At 44.9% G+C, this 22,655-nt stretch overlaps 1 protein-coding gene across 1 annotated transcript; it reads left to right on the top strand.

Annotated features, from left to right (window-relative positions):
• Positions 1-12,335: 12,335 nt before the first annotated feature.
• On the top strand, positions 12,336-17,781 carry CD4 (CD4 molecule; the record flags this gene model as incomplete). The annotated part of the gene is made up of 9 exons (XM_079550244.1): positions 12,336-12,396; positions 14,046-14,219; positions 14,305-14,448; positions 14,621-14,896; positions 15,316-15,678; positions 15,792-16,034; positions 16,121-16,239; positions 16,487-16,554; positions 17,766-17,781. The coding sequence occupies 9 exons, from the start codon at positions 12,336-12,338 to the stop codon at positions 17,779-17,781; spliced, it is 1,464 nt and encodes a 487-aa protein (XP_079406370.1).
• Positions 17,782-22,655: the final 4,874 nt, after the last annotated feature.

Here is a 22,655-nt window from a genome sequence, read left to right as displayed (position 1 = left end):
AATTTCTGAAATTTTGATGGTGGGAAAGGGGAAATTAAATGTCACTAGAGAAGAAAGAATTGCAGATTCAGCCTCTCATTTTTGCTGTGATTCAGTGTCTTTTGGTATTGCTTTTTTTTTTCCTGTCTGGCTCTTCCTGTTTGTTGATTTATTTATTCCTTCTCTTATTTCTCAGATTTTCCTGATAGATCTCTCACTGATGCTGGGACTTTCTAACATTCTCCTCAGACTCGTGATGTACTTATTAAATGTAGGAGTGAGTCCACCAAGTCCCATTTCCCACAGTCCTTAATACACTTAGTTTTCACCTAATTAGAGAATTTTTCTCACTTCCTCTCCAAATGGCCATGGAAGAGGACTGCGGTACTGCTTGAATAGTCATTGTATACCACTTCAGAGGAAAGGCTCAAAGAGTTTCACATTTAGCTTCTCCCATATGGGTTACTGGGATGTGGCTGCTCCAGCAAGGAGGCATTGGCACGAAACTTAAGCTCTGAGCATTTATGAAGGAAGACTTTCTTGCTTGGATTAGAGGACTTCACTACCAGGCCAGGTTTTCTTATTTCTGCAGACCACTGAGGAAGCCTTCTCACTGCGTGGCCCTTGTCCGACCCAAGAGCTTCAGCTTTTATTGTGTCCTCAGTGAGACCTCTGCCATGATGCCCAGGCTCTTTCCTGACCTGGTATGGTTACAGGAAGCCAAAGCTAAGATGTGGTTATGCCGTTTATATTTTCCCTTTGGCTACATGACTTTGGCAACAGTGGTGCTGAATTTCATTGGCCTTCCTAATGCTGATGAGCTGTTTTCTTAGATGTCTCCAAAGTCCTTATCATTCTCAAGTTTCCTGATACAGTTAAATAGGTTCATGCCATGTGTACGCTGGGCCTTTTTCTTCTTACCCCCTAGAACACTAGTAACTCATGATTTAATTTTGATGGAGGTGGGCTCCCTGTTGCCTTCAACAACTAGCAGCTTGGTTCCACTCCTTGCTTCCCAGCCCTGAACTGGCTCTGGGCACACAGCAAGGCTTTCTTGCTTGCCCCTGTGCAGGGTCAGCTCATTGCCCTGGGTAACCCTGCAGCTCCATGGAAGAAAGAAAAAGTTGAGAACTCTTTGAAGATGCAAAACTCAAGCCAAGCACTGGATTTTCTAGGAAACCCAATTACTTATGAATCCTCACCAAGAACTGATTGCTGAAGCCAGTGGTGATCAGATGTAAAATTATGTACAGTTATCTGTACATAAACACAATCATATGCATGAGATACCCCCCACAATCATTGTATTACTTGTAGCATGTCGTGCAAATATATTCTTTGTTGTAGGGAGGACAAATGGTAGTTGAGGTGTTTGATTAGTGCTTATTAAAGTTACACCATCTACAACGGCTGCAAGGCCAAAGGCAGGGTTGTATTTTTGCCAAATACAAATTCTGCCAGTGCTAAGGGGCCAAGAATGGTATCCAAAACTTAAAAGATGTTGCAGTCTTGCATTTGTAACTAGTAAAGAAATTTGTGCAGGTTAGCATTACTGACAAAATAGAGGCACAAGCAAAAGTGACGGACGTGGCCACTGAACTGTTTTGGTTGACAGACATTAAGGAAAAATGCCCCAAAGCCAACTGATACCAATACAGAAATAATTGTCCACGGCCAAGGGAAATTTTACCACTCACGAATGGATTGGTGCAACTCTAGGAAGTAGGAAAATATGTCTGGACACTGAGGGAATCAAGCTGGTACATAGCAAATCAGCACAGATGAAGTAGAAGTGTTAAGTCTATATAATAAAGCAAACACATCTGGAAATCTGTCCCAGGTGGAGTCAATGCAGTAGCAGAAGGTTAAGCAAACGTCATGCTACGGAAGAGATGTGACAGTTTTCCCCAAGGATACAGCTAAAAGTCAGAAAAATATTTTTAATGTACCAGAAGTAGAAAGCTTCAGAAAAACACAGGAAATCCAATGGATTCCCTTATGGCAGAGGGGTGCAGTTAAAGAAGGCAAAGAAAGTACTATGCATGCAAATGCTTTATTTGCATCTGAGTCCTCCAAAAGGAATGATATTTTCTGAAAAGAAAGACCAGTGCTATCCAAGAAAAAATCAATAGCAACAAAAGACGAACACTGACAACAAAAATCCTAGGCCCTACATCCAGATTTCTAAGAGATTTCAAGTGAGAGGCTCAACAATTGCTAGGAAATAGCATGATCTGAGAAAGAAACAACAGAAAACAAGAAGTCTATACCAAGTCATGTTGGTATATTTTCACAGCCTTTAATAATACAAAGCTAGTGTCCATGACACTAAAGCACACTGAGTGTTGTATCCGCTTGGCAAATGGAGAGGAACAATATCAGCAACAATTCTGCAAAAGAAATCCACGCCTCACTACTGTGCTTGGATTCCTTCAGCACTTCCATGCAGAAGTGGATAAAGTCAAAACATCTAGAGTCATTCATTTTGTCTTCCAAGTTTCCCTCAAACCAAGCTACCTATAGGAACACCGTTGTTGTAAGCACTGTAGCTTGTGCCACACACTGAGATCCAAGGCATATGGGACAATCATGATGTGGTGGAGATTCTCTGAAGGTTTCTTGCAACATTATCACGTTGCAGAGCTTCCGCTCCTAGATTTATGTCTTGCTGATACGCTGATTCGATACAAATACTCTTTAGCTCTCAAAAGCTGTCATATGATGTAGTCTGAAATGGCCATCCCTCCCACCTGAAGGGATGGGTTTCCGAGGGTCTTACAATAAGAGGGCATAGCACACCGTGCCTCTAAAAAACAACATGTGAAAACACAAGAGCAGCACTTGGAAGGACTTGTTATTTGTCATTATTGAGCTTTTTCACGTTCCTCTTCTTCTATGAACAACGTGCATCTTATTCTCTTATCACCAGAGCAGCATCTTGTTCCATGGAAGGCAGTCCAGGTTTCCTGACCAATGCGGAGGTTCCTAGCAGAACTCCCCTCCAGCTCTGCTGAGTGCCAGCCAGCCCACCAGGACTGTCCTGCCCAGCATTCTGAAGCCCTTGAACATTTCACACCAAACCGAGCAGAGTGCTCACTGCTCCCACAAGAACTTTCCAAGGGAAGGAGGCCCCATAGCCCCACCACTCAGCCCCATGCTGCCTTCAAACGCTTGTGTGGGGCCGTCCAGCACCACAGATCCAAAGCCAGCCGGCCCAGGCAGCCTGGTAGCTTTGCATCTCCATCACCTGTGCTCCAGAATCGACGGGGACGGTGGGATGGATGCAGCTGCTCCCATGGCCCGGGTTTATGCTGCCATCTAGTGCCCAAGCACGGTGGAGTTCCCCCCTTACTGAACAGGGCTTGCATTATCAGGTCCAATCATTGCTTGGAACCTTTTGCGTTGTCACATCAGCTTCCAGTGACTAGTTACTAAACACAGTTCCTTTGCTGAGGAACTTCAGGCAAAAACTCTCATAGTTACTGCTCAAAAGCATCACTTTACAGCTTACGTCACTGAATTGCACCCCACTTCAATACTCTGAGATGCTTTCATTATGTACCAGACCCCCCCCTCGTACTGATTAGAGCCCTCCAGTTGTGTATCACAAGTCACCAGTTTCTCTCCTGCTCTTTTTCCCAAGTCCATTGATGAACACAGTAAGCAAGACCAGCCCCAAACACTTTCTTAAAAGCTCTCACAGCCAGCTCTCCTGCCCATTGCATTTCTGGCATGTCAAAACAGTAGCTTGTTTATGTCTAGGCTCACTGTAGTCTTTCTCATTTTCAGTGACACAAACAGTTGACAATAGTCCCTCTGTTCCTCAGCACTACCAAGCCATCTCTGACATCCTAGCGTGTCTGGCTATTCTTTCTCCATCGTATTTGACATCCCTCACATGACCTCTTACTCATGAAGGACATCTCTGGAGATTTTCTGATTTTTCACTGTGATCAGTACATCAACCTTTGTACCATCTGTTTGGAGAGTTCTCTTTTCCTGGCTTAAGCTTCCTCAGATATACTCCAAGTGCCTGCTGACAGAGATCTCCCCCAGCACCATCCAGGAGCCTTGCTTCTTTCTGAGGTGTATAGTTTTACTGGGGGCAAACCACCAGGCCTTTTCTCCAGAGGGCTGCTTGTTCTTCTTAGTTCTCCATGTATGGATGCAGAAAAGTCCTTCAAGGAGCTCAACAGATGGAAGATATTCTATTGCAAAGAGAAAGCTACCTGTCTTTGGAGCCACTGACATCCAATACAGTTTTCACACCGTGTTCAACACTTTCCCTTCCCTCGCTCCAGTCACTGAGCACTCATCAATTTTGCAGTACATCTGGATATCCCTTACCCATCAGAGCTCACAGGCACACTGACCCCTCCCCAGTATGCAGGGAAACTTGGCTTGCCTGGAGACTCTCTGAAGGTTTCTTGACTTTCCACTACCATCAGTAAATGGTCCTTCTCAACATCTGATAGCTGAAATCCCTTTTCCCCATTCTCACACATTCCTGGAGAGATTTTAATGTACCTGCAGACTGGGACCTCCACTCAGCGTAATCTGGAAGATGCCTCTCTCTGGTAAAGTTGGCAAGAATCTGCCATACACCAACCCCAACTTGGAAAAATATTGCTGGTGGTGGGATTAGAACACAGAGTGCCAGGCAGGGTGTATGGGGAGTGTTTCCAAAGAGGAAAAAATAGGACAAATGAGAGCCACAGATCTGGTTAGGGGGAAGCAGTGTGTAGCACTGAGGCTCTACTTCCCACTCTGCCACCAGATCGGTGTGCGGTACTGAATAAGTTTCCCTGTGGATGCAGTGTAGCAACTGTCCCAGCAAGGTGAGACCCAGGTTTGCATGGAATTTAAAAACTAGTTAAATATGTATGAGAAATATTACAGTTAGAAGAAAGATTGCCTGACTAATACTATTCATCTCTCCCGGATTCTGATGTTTAATTAATGCTTGCAAAGTGCTTTGAGATGCTTGGATGAAAGTGAAACAAACACGTCACTGCATGCTGTGACCCCTAATCCTAAAGTTACTTGCAAGATAGACAGAGACTGTACACTGTGCCATTGTGGCAGCTCTGAGCAATCCCTGCACTAAGAACAGGTCCGTGAGGGTGGGCCAGGCCTGCAGCTTTGTCACCTGAGGCCCAATAGCCCTGTTTCTCCTTACAAATCTGCACCAAACCCAAATGTGTTTTGGAAGCCAGGCCCATTCAGGGAATGCTATTGCTGGTTGGCATTTGCAGTGACATAAACCCACTGTTCAAAAACAAGCCAGGGTTTCTGCATTACAGCATGCTGGGGAAACAAAATGCAAGCCAGAATCCATGTGAGCTGCAGCAACAACTCAAAGCCTCAGAGCACCTCTTCCGAAGCCCTCATGCCAGAGCCTTACAGTCACAACCTGTCTTTTCTCAGCTGTTTTCTCCAGGACAGCCCTTCTCTGACAGATAGGCCAGAAGGGGTATGTGTGTTCTCAGGCATGCAAGGGCATTTGGGAGAAGCTGATGCGAAGCAGCAGTCTCTGGAAGGAAATTCATGTCTCAGAAGGGGTCTCCAAGAAGTTCTGGGCATTGTGATTTCTCCAAAGAGACATCAAAAGAACCAGCTGCTGAACTTGAGGCCTGATCAGTGCCATTCCTTTCACATCTAGTGGTGCTTTATGAAACTCAGAGTTATGTTTTTCTGAACCTACTCCTTGAAAGCCTGGTTCTGTATCTCTCAACCCATCCTCCAGACAAAGGGGCGAGTGACTGCTTGGAGGAGAAGAGTGGGTGGTACGGAGATGAAATCTCAGCTGTGTCTGGGGCTCAGTGGGTTTCCGTCACCTTGGCTGAGGCTGGGATTCAGAAAGAAAGATACAGAATGTGGGTGGAAAACCACAAAAGCCCCCTCCTCCACTCTACAGAGAGGGGAAACAGCTGAGCTGTGGTACTGGTGGAGGTTACCTGAGAGAATAAAGATGAAGAAAATATTCTCATCTCACACCAAATCTCAGCAGTACCCTGCGCACATGATCCTCACTGCTGCAGGGGTTCCCCCTTAACTGCGCCCTAATCGTGGTCATTTCTAAACTGCTGGGCCTGGTGGTCAAGGCCCACCTGGACTGGAGGCACAGCCTTGTTGCCGCCCCGAGCGGCCCTGGGGCAGGGCCACAGCCCACTCCTCAGAGGTGGCTCCTCTTAGCAGCAAGACATGATAGAAAATGGAGGTCAGCTTGCCCTTACAGCTCGTTAGAGGCCTGGCAGTAGTCTGGATCTGCTCACCTAACATGTTAATTTGCAATCATTCTTTGACAGGAGATCATAGGAGGTTTCCAATCGCTCGCTTTTAAGTTTCGGTTCTGTTACGGCCTCCCAGCAGCCGCCGAATGGCCAATAGGCTCTCTCTCACACTCATTTTTCCCAGGCGTCGCAATATATAGCCTTCCATTATGGTCTTCATTTCTCTTCACATCCAGCATTGAGATCACACGCATTTGGAAGATCACCATCTACCGAGAGAAGCTCACAGACTGCAGCAGAGCCTGGACCGGCAGCAAGACCGTGCTGACGTTCCGGTGGGAGAGGTGGAGACACAGAGGCCAACCGACATCTGTTGAGCAGCTTTCTAACATCAGCTTCAGTCTTCTCTTCCTTCAGTTATAGCTGCGTTAGATCACTTACAGCAGGTGACAAACACAAGGAGACAGAAACACAGAGGGAGGAAAAGAGGTAAGGAAACTTTCTTTCTGTCTTTCTCTGAAAAAATAGGTCAATCTGTTTTGTTTTTTTTTTGTTTGTTTGTTTTAATGTTGTCACAAACCTTATGATTTCATACAAGTTACTGTTTTGGACAGGATGAGGGACAGATAAGTTTTGCCCCACTTAAAGTCCTGATGCTAAACTTTATTGAAATGTTTTACTTGATAATATTTCTGGCTGTGCAATTTTTTGAGGCCTTTTATTTTTAACTAAGAAGTGTTCTTCTGTCTGGATTTTTCCTTGGAAGGGGGAAAAAGAGAGCTACTAAAAGATCCTGGGGATCCCACAGATCTCTTAAATCCATACATAGCGACAATTCAGAAAAAAGTCCTATAGGACTTGACACCAATGACTGTATTTCCCCAGGGGTTGGAAATGCACTGAGAGCAGCCTTCCACCATCAACTGCCACTTGCTATCACCTTCTCCACATGCCCTCCAGGAAGGGGAACTTTATTCTAAAAAAAGCCTGAAAGATAAAAAGACGCCAATCTCTAGCTAACTAGGAGAGCCCATTTAAATGTATGTGTTCCATGATCAGTGAGCCTGCTCTAACTATGTCGGCTGGCTGACTCACTGCGCAACACAGCTGCAAATGCAGTCTGAACCACTAGCTCAGGGCTGGCTAAGCAGAATTTCATGCAGCAAGAAATCAGTTTAAGGACATCTGAAAACCTTAGCCTTGTCACAGACTGCTGCACTGTTAAAACCTACCGTTTCATTTCTGGGTGAATTTTTCATCTTTCAGATGATGAATTCTGTTCAACCTTTGTCAGTCACCCCAAGTGTTTCCCTGCATGGTACATTAAGGTTGAGCTCAGGTTACTTCTTAATGTTTACCACTATAAAATGAGCACTCCTGCTAAGTCCCTTGTGTGTGTTATTCTCAGTTCAGTTCACAAATCTTTTCTTCATCCTCCCCAGTGTTTCACAAAGATGGCTGCCCAAGCTGCCTGCGACAGAGCAGGACTTGACTCATTTTAATGGCACAAAACCACTATCCCATTCGTATTCAGTGCTCTTAGACAGTGCCCATCCTTTCTGCCACATTCTTGCGCAGGGACTATGTATTCAATGAGGAAAAATTATGGAGTGACTCCTGTCATTTTTGTTAACATTTTTGTTCTGAGTGGACTGGAACGTACAGTTTTGCTGCGCTATGTTATCCATACTTACATAGGCCCTTCTCCAGTGTGGACTGCAAATCAAGAACATTTCACGTAAGATCTCAGTGTTCCTATCTTAGCAGCTGATTAATGATGCCTGAAGCACATCCCATGTGCACATGGCTTGAGAGCAAAATGAAGGGCCTGTCGTCAGAGGATATCTTGATACTGTTCACTAGTCACAGCCTCCTAGAAAGGCATCCAGGGGCTTTAATTGTGAATTGCTGGGATGAAAGATTGTTTACAGAGAGAAATATAGGAGGCCTAGAAGGAAAGAAGAGGGGCTAGTTAGAAGGGAAAAGCTCAGAAAGCGTATGCTGAAATACTTGTCATGCACAGAAAGTTCTTGGCTTCCCCTTAAATGGTTGAAATAGTTCAGAAGCCATCAGGGAACTGGCTGGGCTGCAGAGATAGAGACGTTTCTGATGGTCTTCATGAAGGTCCAGATGCACAGACAGATTGCAAAGACTGTGGCAGAAGGAAACTTGGTTTGTGCCCACATGGCACTCTGCTCCATCTTAGAAGTGGGACCTCTCTCAGAGGGGCTGATGGCTGGCCTTGCTCCATCATGTCCCTCTGGGAGCAGCTGTGGAGGTTGAAAACTTGTTTCAGGAGCTGGTGAACAGCCAGGGTGCTCGAGGGGAAATCAAGGCACGGACTGTGCTGCATGACAGCTAAGCTTGTTCATGCTCTGGGGTGACCGTAAAGCCCATAAAATGACCTCCACTTCTATCATCTCTTTGCTTTCACTGTCTGTTTTTATTGCATTTGGTCTCTTACCCTGCCTACTGCTCACTCATGCTTGCTTGTTAATGAACGTTTTCAAGGGAACTGCTGCATAGTACAGTAGATAGCTTTGCTTAAGACACATAAACTGAGGAGTGGTGTGATCCCTAACAAACAACTGCACTCTAGAACCTAAAATACACACCAGACCAGCGTGTGGAACGAGGAGCAGCTGCATCCCTTGGCCCTTGCCCACAAGCAGCCGCAGGAGAAATGGGGGCAGCAGCCAAGGCTGAGGTGTGGCAACCCTGATGGGAGCAGCCAGGGCCTCCCTGCCCAGACCTTCCTGCCCAGTTCTCCTTGCCCCACCAAACACACTGCTGCTGCTGTGAGATCAAAAGCACAGCCACAAGCAAGAGCGAGAGGAGAAAACAAGGAAACCGCACGGCATGAAAGCAGTGCGTGAAGGCAGTGAGATGGAAGATAGCCTACTCTGCAGGAGGAGTGGTTTCTGGGCTCTTTTTTTAATTTCAGTTTCCTCCTGTGTCATGCTGCTGTCAGGCTGGAGGAGAGCTGCCAGCAGCCAGCAACTCTGTGAGGCTCTCAGGAGCAGGTGCTTTCTGGGCCAGGCTTGGTCCTGCAGACCTTGTCTTTGGTCATCCCTCAGTGAGACCAGTAGCTGCCACAGCTCTCTTTTGCCCACCCCCCGGGGAGAGAACGTTCATTAAAAGAAGTTAAGAAGGAAATTAAAGCAGTTTAGTATGAGGGGGAAGCTAAAATGAAATGGAAATCAATGTGCACTTGGATGGCAGCCCTGCTCCTCCTGTGAAGACTAGGCGTGCTAATAAATCTAGTGTGCCCAGACTGTTTCTGGCATTGAGGCTGACTGGCATGAGATGGTCTGGGCTATTAAACTCACTTAATCTCCAAAATGAACTGGCTACGTGACAGCTGCCTAGTGGAAGTGGTCCCTGTCCCATCCTAACACTTTAATGGATCCTGGGAGTTGCTTGGCAGGAGAGTTCTCTTGGGCCAAAGAAATGTCAGAATATGTTCTAGCGGTTTAACATGGCTGATGAGTGTGTCCCAGTTGCCAGGGATATTCCCTCACACCACTTAATTTTTGAGTACCACCACAGATACGTCTGTAAGCCTGTAAGGAGGCTGTGGGTCTGCTGTAGACACTAGTGACAAGATCCACTTCCTACTGCGACATAGCAGTCTTACGCAATGAGATGTGTAAACTTCTAAATACCACTGCCCACATTCTGACTCGGAGTGTCACAGGAGACCGAAAGACAGGAAAAATAAGAAGCGGTATGAATGAAAAGCAAAAAGGAGACAGAAAGTGTATGAAAGAAACTCTAGCTGGAAGCAACCTGTTTTCCCCAATGACTCGTAACATGTAGGTGGTCATCAAGATACAGAGATCTACCACAGACATAAGATCAGTATGAATGAAAAAGGAATGGAGAGATATATGCATGAAACCACAAGAAGAAACAGCAGAACAGTGTATGAAAGGTGCATCAACCTGCAGCTACCAAACTGCACAAGGTCAGCAGTTCACTGGTACCATGACATTTTAGTTGTGAGGTTTTGTTCTCCAGCTAGATAGCAAGAAGGTGAAGAACAAACTGAAACAGGAAACAGGAAATTAGATTCACAGACAGTAAAAAATGATGGTGTGTGATGGCAATTTTGCTGGTTTATATCTATTCTATCACCTCCAATATTGTTATAAAGTTTAATGATTCAAAATATTTGAAGCCCAGCACTGAGCTTGTTCACTTGTGGACATCACTGCAGGGAGGTGGCTGACTTTTCCTGCTGGTCTCACTTGGATAGGTGATGTGACTATTCATGGCAGAGCTTATGTTTCTTCCGTCATCTCAGGGTGATATTGATCTTTGCCAGGGCCCTGTGCCAGGATGTTTCTTCTGAGTGAGATGCATACAAATGCCTTGTTGTTGCCCCTTTTCTTATTCTGTAGCACAGCTCAACGAACTGCTTGATTACTGCCACTGCATCTGGTGGGAAATTATGTCCAATTGCATGCATTGGCTCCTTTGCATTTTTTTTCCCTGCACAAAATGGCTCATGCAAATATTTCCTGGGGCCAGCATGGTTTTTTTGTTTGCTTTGTAAAAAGCAAGCTGCCAGTCATCTCTGACAATGTCTTTGTCATGTATTTCTCTTCTATGGTGCACATAGCTACTGTGTTGCTCGTGCACCTGCATTTTTCATGTGTGTTCTTCTGTTCAGCTGTCAGATTTTCAGCCACGCTGACCTGATCTACATGTAAACGTAACACAGATGTTTAATCTACTCTTTGATTGTCTCATGAGCTCTGATCATTTACATTAAATTCAATAATAAAGTATCCCCACGGGAATATATAATATTGCACATACTACATATGTAGTATTAAGCTATTATTGTGTTCCTTTTGATTTCAGCCCTGTTATGATTCCAGCCTTTACTCTACCATGCTAACTGTGAAAGAATGTGTCTGCTATCATCTAGATCCTGGTGACCTTCCCATCAGTTATTCTATTTCTCTAAACACTGCTGTGATTTTTTTTTGTTGTTGTTGTTGCTATGGGTCCAGATCACTCCTCCACACACCCCTCATCCATGTATCACCCCTGCTTCTGATATCTGATTTTCTCCTTTTGTAGCAGCCAAGGTGTTTTCTCATACTCCATTAAAACAGGACTTGGTTTGTTCACATTGCTCCCCATTTTTTGTCACTTGAGTTTTATTGGCTTCTGTCTGACCCTTCACTTGAGGACATGGAGTTCTTACTTTTCAGACACTGCAGCCCCAAAAATATACTCATCTTTATCGATTGGACTTTCCCCAGTCTTCATGTAAGAACATTCTCCCTTTAAATGTCAGCAGACAAGTTCTGTTTCAGTTTAAATGAAGCCTCTCCTACTTTAAATGAAGCCTGTGCTTTTTGTATAGCCCCCTGGTGGTCCCACAGATTCACAGTTCTTGACGATCCCACGCTACTCTTCTTTACGCCACTTTCTCTGTCCGACTGTGCAGCTCTAGCACTCTTCCTGGCTCTATGCTTGCATCTAAAGCATTTTCAGATTTGCCCTTCCCACCTTACAAGCTAAGTTTGCTTGTAAAATCTTTTCTGACCTGTCTCTATGCTGTCAGCTTTCACACAGTACCCTCCAGCTACCATGCACACACTTGACATCCTCCAGAAGTGCTTTGGAGGTCTCTGCATGTGGAACCATGGATGCCATGGACAAATTCTTCCAGAACCTTCCATTTCAGGTTTTTTATCATCAATGCAACTTCTTTCTGACCTCGTTCTTCCCTTCACCCCAGACTTTTTGTAGAATATCCCTAGGAATTGAAGCAAGCCTTTCAAAAAACATCAGAAGCAGTGGTTATCAAAACTTCTAAGATAAGAAACACATAGACAATAACAACAACAAAACCATTAAAGAAAAATGCTACAAGGAGCCCTAAAGATGGTCTCTATCATGCAATCATAAAATCACACAGAAAGACTTAGATGGGAGGGGATCTCTGGATTTCTGCATTCCAACTTCCTGGTTACAGTTTGGGTGATTCTAAAACTACATCAACCATTCTTAACAGAGCATTTGGGTCTTCCAGGTTAGCATCCCTTGGTACCAACAGCATTCCCAGCCCTTCAGTTTGCAGCAGGGAGGAGCGTTCCCTTGGAGATGGAGAGGTGTGGAGCAGTGGTGAGCAGTGTGCTTGCAGTCGTCTTGGTTCTGCAGCTGGGTGAGTCTTCAGCTGCACTGGAAAAGCAGCAGTGAATCCTGCTAATGCTTGGAACCTTCCCAAAAGCCTCACAGCATTTTAGGTGTTTCTAGGCTCCTCATAATTTATCATCTGAAATATGATAAATATGCTTTTTTTTATTATTATTATCTTTTAATAATTGTTGCCACCTCCTATTGCTAAGGTGAATCTGTAGGCTGATGTGATGGGAGGGCATGGTTCACTTCCCCTGAGACCACTGAGATGCTTCTGCAGGAGTCTGCTCAGAGAGCAGTCTCACATGCTTTTAGAGCAGTCCTGTTCAAGCCTTTCTCCCCAGATCAATACAGATACAACAGTCACCTTCTCACCTCTTGTCTGGCCCACTCTGCAACTGTCCAGCAGTGGTGATATGGCTCTCAGAACTGCAGAAAAAGACCACCAGTCGAGGAAGACTTTGTGCCATACAGCATTAGGGTTCAAAAAACCTGGATGAACATGAATAAATGCTCCAGAAGGAACCTGTGCTCAGGGCAGAGCTTGTTTCCTGGGCCAAAACCAGCCCAGATCCCATACACTGAGCACAGGGTGGAAAATACTACCCCTCACACTGCTTCCTACTGCCTGGGTGAAAACTTGTGAATTTCTGATCATAGGTTTGCCATTACAAATTTTATGTTAGCAGCTTGTTCAGTTTGATTGCCAATGTTACAACAATTGGCGGACATTTTAGTGATCTTTTTACAAGAATGGAAAGTTACTGAATAATGCCAAATCTGCATTTCTCAAACATTCAGCTTGGATTATTCCAGTTGCAAAAAAAAAAAACATGAAAATATTGTATGCAAGCTATAACTAAAAGCATTGCAAAAGACACCAAGATAGTCTTATGAATGGCATTCATAATTTGCCCTTTTTAGACTGATTCATCATTTTCAGTGATCACGTTCAGTGCAATTATTGGAAAACCTCTGTTATCCATGCTGCAGAATACCAGTGCTCTTGGAGGAAAACATAACTTGTGGAAACCTCTCCCATAAACACATACAGACTTTTCATTTTACACTTCTAGGGTGTTCCTGTAGTAGGACCAATGAGAGCTTTGCAGTTCTGTGCAGCTGAAGCAGTTCTGAGACATTTTCCTTTCCTTCCCCTCCCCTCCTTTTTCCTCCCCTTCCCTTTCTTCCCTTTTCCCTTCTTACTTTTTCCCTGCCCTTCTCTTCCTCCTTCCTCCTTCCTCTTTCCTCTTCCCTCTTCCCTCTTCCTCCTCCTCCTTTCTCCTTTCTCCTTTCTCCTTTCTCCTTTCTCCTTTCTCCTTTCTCCTTTCTCCTTTCTCCTTTCTCCTTTCTCCTTTCTCCTTTCTCCTTTCTCCTTTCTCCTTCCTTCTCCTTTCTTTTCACATCCTTTATCCTTTTGTTTTCCCGAGTTTTCAGTCTTGCTTTGTGTAAAATTTGGAGGAAGAGGTAACCAAATTTGACAGTGCTGCCTCAAGCTTTGAACACGGAGTGAATGAGGAATGACACATGTAGTCCTGCCTTTGTTACCAACAGGACAACAGAATCTCATTCAGTGGGGAAAAGGTTGTTTCAATAAAACTGCTTTTACCTCAAAATTGTGAGTGTTGGTAAACCCACCATAACCACAGGTATTTGGGGGCATTTGACTTCTAGGTCTGACCCCCATTATGGCTCAGCAAGAACAACAGACTGGGCTTGCAGGAAAGGAGGTGATCCTGAACTGTAAAATCACAAACCATCAGAGAGATACGACCTGTGCTTGGAAGTACAAGTATAAGGAAGTTTCTTCTACAATTATAAGCTTTTCTAAAACACAGATTTTTAAAGGTAAGGCTTCCAATTTCACACCCCTTCTCCTCAGTATATAGCTGAGAAATTTCTTCCCTCCTAAACAAGCTTATTTTTTCAAAAGGCAAAGCCCCAATGACTCATCGATCTGAATTGAAGTCGGACAGCAAACAGCTGAAGGTGTCAGACTTGAGCCTGGATGACGCTGGCATCTATACCTGTGCATGTCACTCTCCTGCAGTCAGTATCTCACTGCATGTCTTTAAATGTGAGTATGTAGAGGGCTTGTAACCACAAGGAGGTGAGGGGAGAGGAGAAAAGGTCCAAAAAACATCTCTGATGGAATTCCTTATCCATCATGCTGTTGCTTCACAACTCATTTCCCCTTTCACTTGCAGAAAGAGGAGTTGATTTACTGGCTAAGTTTTTTCTCTTTACAGTGACAGTCTCTTCAAATGGGTACTTCCTTGCAAATGAAGATCTTGAGCTCACTTTAATGCAAAATTCATCCCACTCACAACCCCATCTCAGCATTGAATTGTTTAATATTAGCAATAAGATAGTGACAACAGAAATTTTGCAAGACGAGGCTCCTCAAAAATACACACTGAAGCTAAAGCAACTGAAGGCTACAGACAGTGGAACCTGGATGTGCCACGTTTATTCAAACTCTCCATTGATTAATCAGAACATCTCCTTTGATGTGAAGGTATTAGGTACGTGACAACAAAAATGCAGCTTGCATACAGACTTTGGAACCAGTGCTTTCTCCAGCTCATGAACCATGATTTCATTTTCCACCATTCACAGAATAGTGTCCAGGGCTAATTTCCCTGGACCTCCAACCCTGCAGCTGGATTGCTCTGTTGCCTGAGCTCTGTCTCACACTTCTTTCCATTTTCTTCTCGAGGCTGGCCCTAAAAGATCACCCTCTCCTTGGGGTCTCTTCTTCTCAGCTCTGGTGAGCTTGAGAGTTTTGCCTCTTTAAACCCATTCTCAGTCTCTAACTGCTTATCCCCCCTGAGACATCTTGTGGCTTTTCTCTTAGGACTCTCAGCTGAGCACAAGACCAAAGGTACACTCGGAGAAGCCACAGATTTCCCTGCTTATGTATTCTTGTATCTTCTGAATTCAGGTTTTGGGGAAGAACGCTCGGAAATAATGTACACTACTGTTGACAATGCTGTGATCTTGTCATGGCATCTGAACTTCAGGAAGATAGAATGGAAAGAAGGTTTCATAGGAAAACTGAATTGGGAACCACAGGAAAATGCAGCCATCCATGAGCTGTTCAATTTCAGTGTCACAACACGTCGAGAGCTGCATAAAACTAAAAAAAGCAACCACATTTGGTTTGAGATGCCTGGAAGGAAAACTGACAGTACTATAGAAGTTAAAATCCCCAAAGCCCAGTTAAATTACGCTGGGCGGTATCGATGTCAGCTGGAGATCAACAGTAGAAGAATCTGGAGCACGAGGGCACTAGTGGTGATGCAAGGTGAGAGAAAGGGATCAGCAGATGAGGAGCTGCAGAAATCTGGATGCCACAAGTGTATGGATGGACCCATCTTCCCATCCTCTCACTCATGTGACATTTTCTTATCTTTCCAGTCTCTGCTAACCCTGCTGGGCCACTCTCCAGAGGAAGCAAGATGACCCTGCTCTGCCAGGTGTCTGGTCCCCTGCCACCCAATGCCCACTTGCTCTGGGAACGTGTGAATGGGACTGAGATGGAAATCAAGAAGTCAAAACAGCAAGAAGCAAAAGTGGAGGTGAACGTCAGTGCTCCAGGATTGTGGAACTGTCACCTCATGGAAAACAATAACAGAAAGATCAGCCTTAATTATACCGTGGGTATGGAAATTAACATCACATCCCTACCTCCACACAAAAGCCTTGAAATTCTCTATCTGCCTTTGAATACTTTTCTCTTTCCACAGAGGAAGCTCATGTTTGGAATAGCTATGCATTAATTGGAGCAATTATTGGAGCCAGTGTGTTGGTGATCAGCCTTGCATGCGTGTGCATAATCACTGCTATGAGCTGGCAGCGGAGAAGGGTTAGTATCCCAGTGTCCATGAAAGGTGAAGAGGTGACATTCTTCCCAGACCATAGGAGGAGCCTGGTTTTCTCTCTGTGAGTGGGGCAGAATAGATAGTAGGTCAATCCTTACACTCAAGGCAAATGGTTAGAGATTGACAGTCTGCAGGTAGTAGCTATGTCAGAACGTACTTCAGTACCCCATCATAGGGAAGCATTTTAAGTGTAAACAATTTAGTTGTTATTTATCCCTTCTCTCTTGGTAGAAACGGGCAAAAAGGATGGCACAAGCAAAACAATACTTGCTGGAAAAGAAGACATGCCAGTGTCAACGGTAAGTGGTAATGAGGACAGCTGGATTGAGCAAGTACTTTGCTTTCAAGATAGGGGAGCTGGATGGTTGAGTGGGAAGAAAGGGAGCATGAACCCACTTGGTGCCCACACAAAAACTGCATTTCAGCATTTTCAGTTATTGTTATGTTTCTGAGTTACGAGCTATATCTTATGAATTGCCTGTTATGCTCCATACCCACGGTAGTTCTGTGCTTGTAAACTTCTAAGCAGAGCTTTCGCTTGAATTACCTCGATGTTTAGACATGTTGGCCAAACTCAAGCAGGAGCTCCAGAGTCCTTTGATAGGATTCAAAATCGACCTGAATTACAGATAGAGAGGTTGTGGATACTGAGGTGGAAGACACACAACCAGCTTCAAGAATGAAAAACAAATCTAAAAAATCCATTATGTCATAATGTGACCCAGCTCTGCTATCCAGTGCTGAACTGCAGTCTGTGAAAATTGCCAATGACCTCCTAGGAGCCAGGAAAGAGAACACTGTGAACCATCCCCTCTCCCAGATGCACTGGTGATACACCATCATGTTCTGGCTTATTTTGGGGAAGCAAGGACTTCTCAGCAGAGCTTTCCCTTTTCAAGGTCTTAAAGCTTATATGATATCAGGCCACAGAAACAGTTGCAGAGGAACACTGACATTTACACTATCATTGGAAGTGGAGAGCCCACAACAGTATAAATAACAACATGAAGTAGTTCAATAAATCAATGGATACAGAATTTGACTTCTGCTTGATTTTAACTGGTGACAGTGGCAAACTGTGATAAGTTTCACCAGTTTTTCTCACTGCTATTGAGGTTTCATTGAGTAAATGGCAAACACTGCTTCATAGTTAGGATGTGTATATGTGGTGAAAAGCTGATTATCATAACATGTTGAAAAATTCACCTGATTTTCCCTGACTTTTTTTCAAGGTTAGAAGAAAATCCCCATAAGAAGAACAAGCCCATACAACTACATAAACGTACAGCTAGACAAATCTGTGCAATACAATTGCTGATGCAGTTATTTTTTAACTCTCCTTATCAAGCAAGCATCTCAGTGTAACTGAAATGTAAACAGCCGTGTGGATGCACAAGTAACCGTTTGCCCCCAGACTGCAGAAGGGAGTGTAGTCCTCCCCTATGAGCTGTCTGGCTTCAAGACATCATCTCAGTAATCCTGGTGCTAATGTGATGTTTTTCTCTTGCAGCCGGATGTATAAGTAGCTTTGCAGACTGAGGAACTCTCTGCCTGTACCTAAACAAACACCTGTCAGCCCATAGTGCTCTGCGAACCCACCTCCCTTTCTCCTGTTTTGATGGAATTCTTTATGCCTTCATCGTTCTCTCAGTATAATGCCACAGAGGATTATTGTCTGGAGAGGAGCCAATGGACAAGATAAGAAACCCTTACAGGTTGTTATTGAGCCCCAGCCCTATAATGAGAGACACTGAATAGAAGAGTAGATATATATATATAATGCTTGTATTTTGTTCATGCATTTCATTTTACCTTCCTGTGGAACTGATTTTATATGCTTCTTTTATTCACTGGAGCTACAATAAATTTCTTCAGATTTTTGTTTCTTTGCAAACTGGACTAATTTTTTTTTTTTCTGAGGCACTTTCTTCTGACTCAGATCTGCATTTCTGCCTTTCCCCTTGGATGTATAATCTTCGTTCTCAGTTTCCTGCATCCCTTAATTTTCCTTAATTCACCAGCCCTCTGCTCCTTTTGAAACACGTTTGCTTTCCTTCAGTAGCCCCACATAACCCTCAAGCCCCATACCACATCTTGTAGTCTTCATCTCACCTGCAACAAAACAGTGCACAAAGAAAACATCTGCTATCCAGTGCTGAACTGCAGAAACAGAACAATGGCATAATTCAGGACTGATTTTGTCAGTAAAGCAGTTCAGGGTGCTCACAACTTGTAGAAAATAGAGCTTTAAGATGATGTGAATGTTGATGTAGGAGGTAGGCTTGGGAAAAGGGAGAAATTTCCTAAGAGAACAAAGGAGCCTTGGACTGTGTAAGCCAGCAAAGATCCTTATGAGAAAACTCTCTTTGAAATTTCTCTTTGTGAGCTCAAGGAAATGGGAAGAGGGAGTGGAAACTTCAGCAAATTTAGGATGAAGTAAAAGCGTGTTGCATACTTTTCCAAATATCCAGAAGGAAAAATACTGTTAAAATAAGTGCACAGAAATCTTGTGTTTACGTAAGTATTTATGTAAGTTTTTCTCCTTTCTGCTAGAGATGGGTCATAGAGGCCTTAAGGTCCCATAGCTGTCACTGACAGTAGTCCAGAGTTGCTAATTGGTCTGGGCTTGCTGAGGAGAGGCAGGAGCAGATGCAGTGCTGTGGAAATGGCTTTTGTGGCAGAGACTTGCTGCAGGACACCTGGTGCTAGAGAAGAGGGTTTCTCTGTCACAGCCATGTCAGCGTGGCACAGTTATCGGCAGTGAAAGAAACAGGTGGTGACAACGGCCGAGATGGCACCTGTGAGCCAGGAGGAAGCCCATCCATCCCCCTTGCTGTTTGAAACACACCACAACCACTAGTTGCTCCTGGGCTGGGACACAGCTGTAGCAGCCACTGCTCTGCCCAGACAGTTCCTCCACCAGTGTCTTCATACAACACAAAGCAACACAGATGCCTTCATTTTCCTTCCTATCATTTGTGGTTGTGAATACAAAACTACGTGAACTGTAGAAGAGAATAGTACAGTTGGTAGGGACCTGCAAAGATCATCGAGGCCAAGATGGTCTAACTAAAAGGGCTAACTAAAAGCTAAAGCACAGGTCTTGTGATCTCAGCAGTCACAGCCCTGCCCAGCCCTTCTTGAAATTCACCTGCAAAGACATTCTCAGCTCAGATCTCAGATATATCTTCTTTTGTCAGCTCTCCAGTCTGTACCTTCTCACATGACAGCTTTCTTGGCTCTAGATGCACACAGTGTCCTATCTATGAAAAAAGTCACCCACAGACCAAGTCTTGAAGGAGTTTTGCTTTCTGTCTAAAGGCAATATTGAAAGCTTCACAGTGGTCTTCAAGGTAGAGTGGAGGTGGAGGTTCTGAGCAGATTAGAATGTGTCACAGAATTACAGAATCATAGAATCACAGAATGTCAGGGATTGGAAGGGACCACGAAATATAATCTAGTCCAATCCTGCTGCTGGAGCAGGAACACCTAAATTAGGTGACAAAGGAACACATCCAGGCAAGTTTTTAATGACTCCAGGGAAAGAGACCCACAACCTCTCTGGGCAGCCTTTTCCAGGGTTCTGTTATCCCTACTGCCAAGAAGTTTTTTCTCATATTTATGTGGAACCTCCTGTATTCCAGCTTGCACCCATTGCTCCTTGTCCTATCATTGGATGTTACTGAGAAGAGCCTGGCTCCACCTTCATGACACTCACCTTTTACATATTTATAAACGCTGATGAGGTCACCTCTCAATCTCCTCCAAGCTAGAACCCAGCCCCCACAGCCTCTCCTCATAAGGGAGATGCTCCATTCTCTTTATCATCTGCGGCTCTGCACCAGACTCTCTCAAGAAGTTCCTTGGTCTTTCTTGAACTGACAGGCCCAGAAGGGAACATAATATTCCAGATACAGTGTTACCAGGGCAGAGCAGAGTGGAGGAGAATCTCACTTGACATACTAACCACACCTCTTGTAGTACACATCAGGATGCCACTGGCCCTCTTGGCCACAAGGACACAGTGCTGGCTCGTGGTCATCCTCCTGTCCACCCGGACCCCAGGTCCCTCTCCTCTATGCCGTTCTCCAACAGGTCAATCCCCAACCTATACTGCTAGCTGGGGCTGTTCTTGCCCAGATGCAAGACTCTACACTTGCCATTGTTGTATTTCTTTGAATATCTCCCCAACTCTCAGCCCGTGCAGGTCTCGCTGGATGGTAGTACAGCCTTCTGGTGTCAGCCACTCTTCCCAGTTTTGTGTCATCAGCAAACTTGCTGACAGTGCACTTTACTTCCGCATCCATGTCACTGATGAATATATTGAATAGTACTGGTCCCATTACCAACCCCTGATGGACTCTACGAGATATAGGCCTCCAACTAGGCTCTGTCACGTTGACCACAACTCCCTGGCTTCTTCCATTCAGCCAGTTCCTAATCCACTTCACTACCCATCATCCAGACCACACTACCTCAGTTTAGCTGCAAGGATGCTGTGGGAGGTGGTGTCAAAAGCCTTACTAAAAACAAGATAGACCACATCCTCTGCTTTAACATCATCTAACCACATGATTACATCTTCATCAAAGGCTATCAGGTTGGTCAAGCATGGCTTCCCCTTGGTGAAGCCATGCTGACTGCTCCTAATGAACCTGTTATCCTTGATATGCCTGGAGATAGCACCAAGGATAAGTTGTTCCATCACCTTTCCAGGGATGGAGGTGAGGTTAGTGTAGTTACCCGGGTCCTTCTTCTTGCCCTCTTTGAAGATTGGAGTAACATTTGCCTTCCTGCAGTCCTCAGGCACCTCTCCCATTCCCCACGACTTACAAAAGATAATGGACAGTGGCCTAGAAATGACTTCTGCCAGCTCCCTCAGCACAGGTGCATCCCATCAGGACCCACGGATTTATGGATGTCCAGATTGCTTAATTGGCCCCTAACCCAGACCTCATCAACTGAGGCAAACTCCTCCTTGATCCTGACTTCCTCTGGGCCTCAGGTGTATGGGACTCTTCAGAACAGCCTCTGGCAGTATAGACAGAGACAAAGAAGGCATTCAGTAACTCCACCTTCTCTGTATCTTCTGTCACCAGGGCACCCACCTCATTCGTCAGTGGGCCTACATTGTCTTTAGTGTTAGTTTTATCTGCGATGTATTTGGAGAAGCTTTTTAATGAAATTGCACAAAACATGTAGTCAATGCAGATATACCTTATGCTCTAATGCAGCATGGAAGCTAGATGGTTTCAGAGATGAGAAGCCAAGAGGCCCTACCCCACTTGCAGTGGGTGCACTCAGCCTCCTCAGGAGGTGTGCAGAGGACTTCTCACTTCTATAGGTGTGACAACGGAATAGTTACATTATGCAGTGGAGTAGTGCTAGCTAAGAGATTCACAGCCCTTCAAAGTGACAAACACTATGACATGTGGTGACAGCTCAGTAGAGCAGCCCTGAGATGATGGCAGGACTCAGAAAGTCATATATGGCAACACTTACAAAATGACAGTGGTCCCCAGAGCTCTTTGCAGTGGTGTGGGAACATCACAGTAAGCAAGAGGTTAGAAAAAATGAAGAAGTGTTGGCTTTCCCCAGTGTGGTGGTGTTTCTGGCACCGCTGCTTCCTATGTCTCTGGATTGCAGAAGCGATAAAGTTCCAATCCTTTGGACACAACTCCAACCTCAGGTCCCTATCAGGATCCACAGATCTGTGTTGACAAAGAGGCTTTGACTTGCCTGAGGATAGCCCGCATACCCAGCTCAGCTGGAGCAACCCCAGCACAGGCCCCAACCTCCCCAAGCCCTCCTACCCCACTTTCCAGCTTGTTTCTGCCCTACCGCAATGTGAGGCTGCTGCTGGGAGGAGGCTGTCAGGCCCGATCTGCCGAGGCAGTCCCTGTGACTCATGCTCCCCCGCGGGCTCTGCAGTAAAGCACTCCCATCGATTCCTCGTTTGGAGCCAAACGACCCTGTGTGTTTCTACCCACGTTCCCAAGCTCCAGAAAGGAGGAAGCTGTGCTCTTGAGCCTCTTTGCTTTGCAGCCAGCTTGGCTGAGTCTGAGAGGTGTGGAAGTCCTCCAGGTCTGAAAAATCAGAGAACAGCAAGAATAAGGGTGGGTTGCAGAAGCTGGCAGTTAACAGGGCATCAGAAGGGATGAGGTGTCTTCTTCCCTGGTTCAGGCTTCAGAGGTCAGACGTGCTTGGACAAGCTGAGAAAATGGGGTAGTAAAATGCATGTCGTAATTCTGTGCTACAAATCCAAAGCAAAGAAATCATTTCAGCTCCCTCCTGACATTGCATGTTCCCAGATTAATGGTTCCAGAGCTCCTAGTTATCCTCTCTGTGGGGTGTTCAGTAATTCTAAAAAGTAGAACAATTACATTCTAAAATGACATCT

This window comes from Tetrao urogallus (assembly GCF_951394365.1).
Source record: "Tetrao urogallus genome assembly, chromosome: 1".
In the NCBI taxonomy this organism is placed as follows: Eukaryota; Metazoa; Chordata; class Aves; order Galliformes; family Phasianidae; genus Tetrao; species Tetrao urogallus.
Note: the sequence above shows the minus strand (reverse complement) of the source record. Positions and strands in the feature narration are given on the sequence as shown.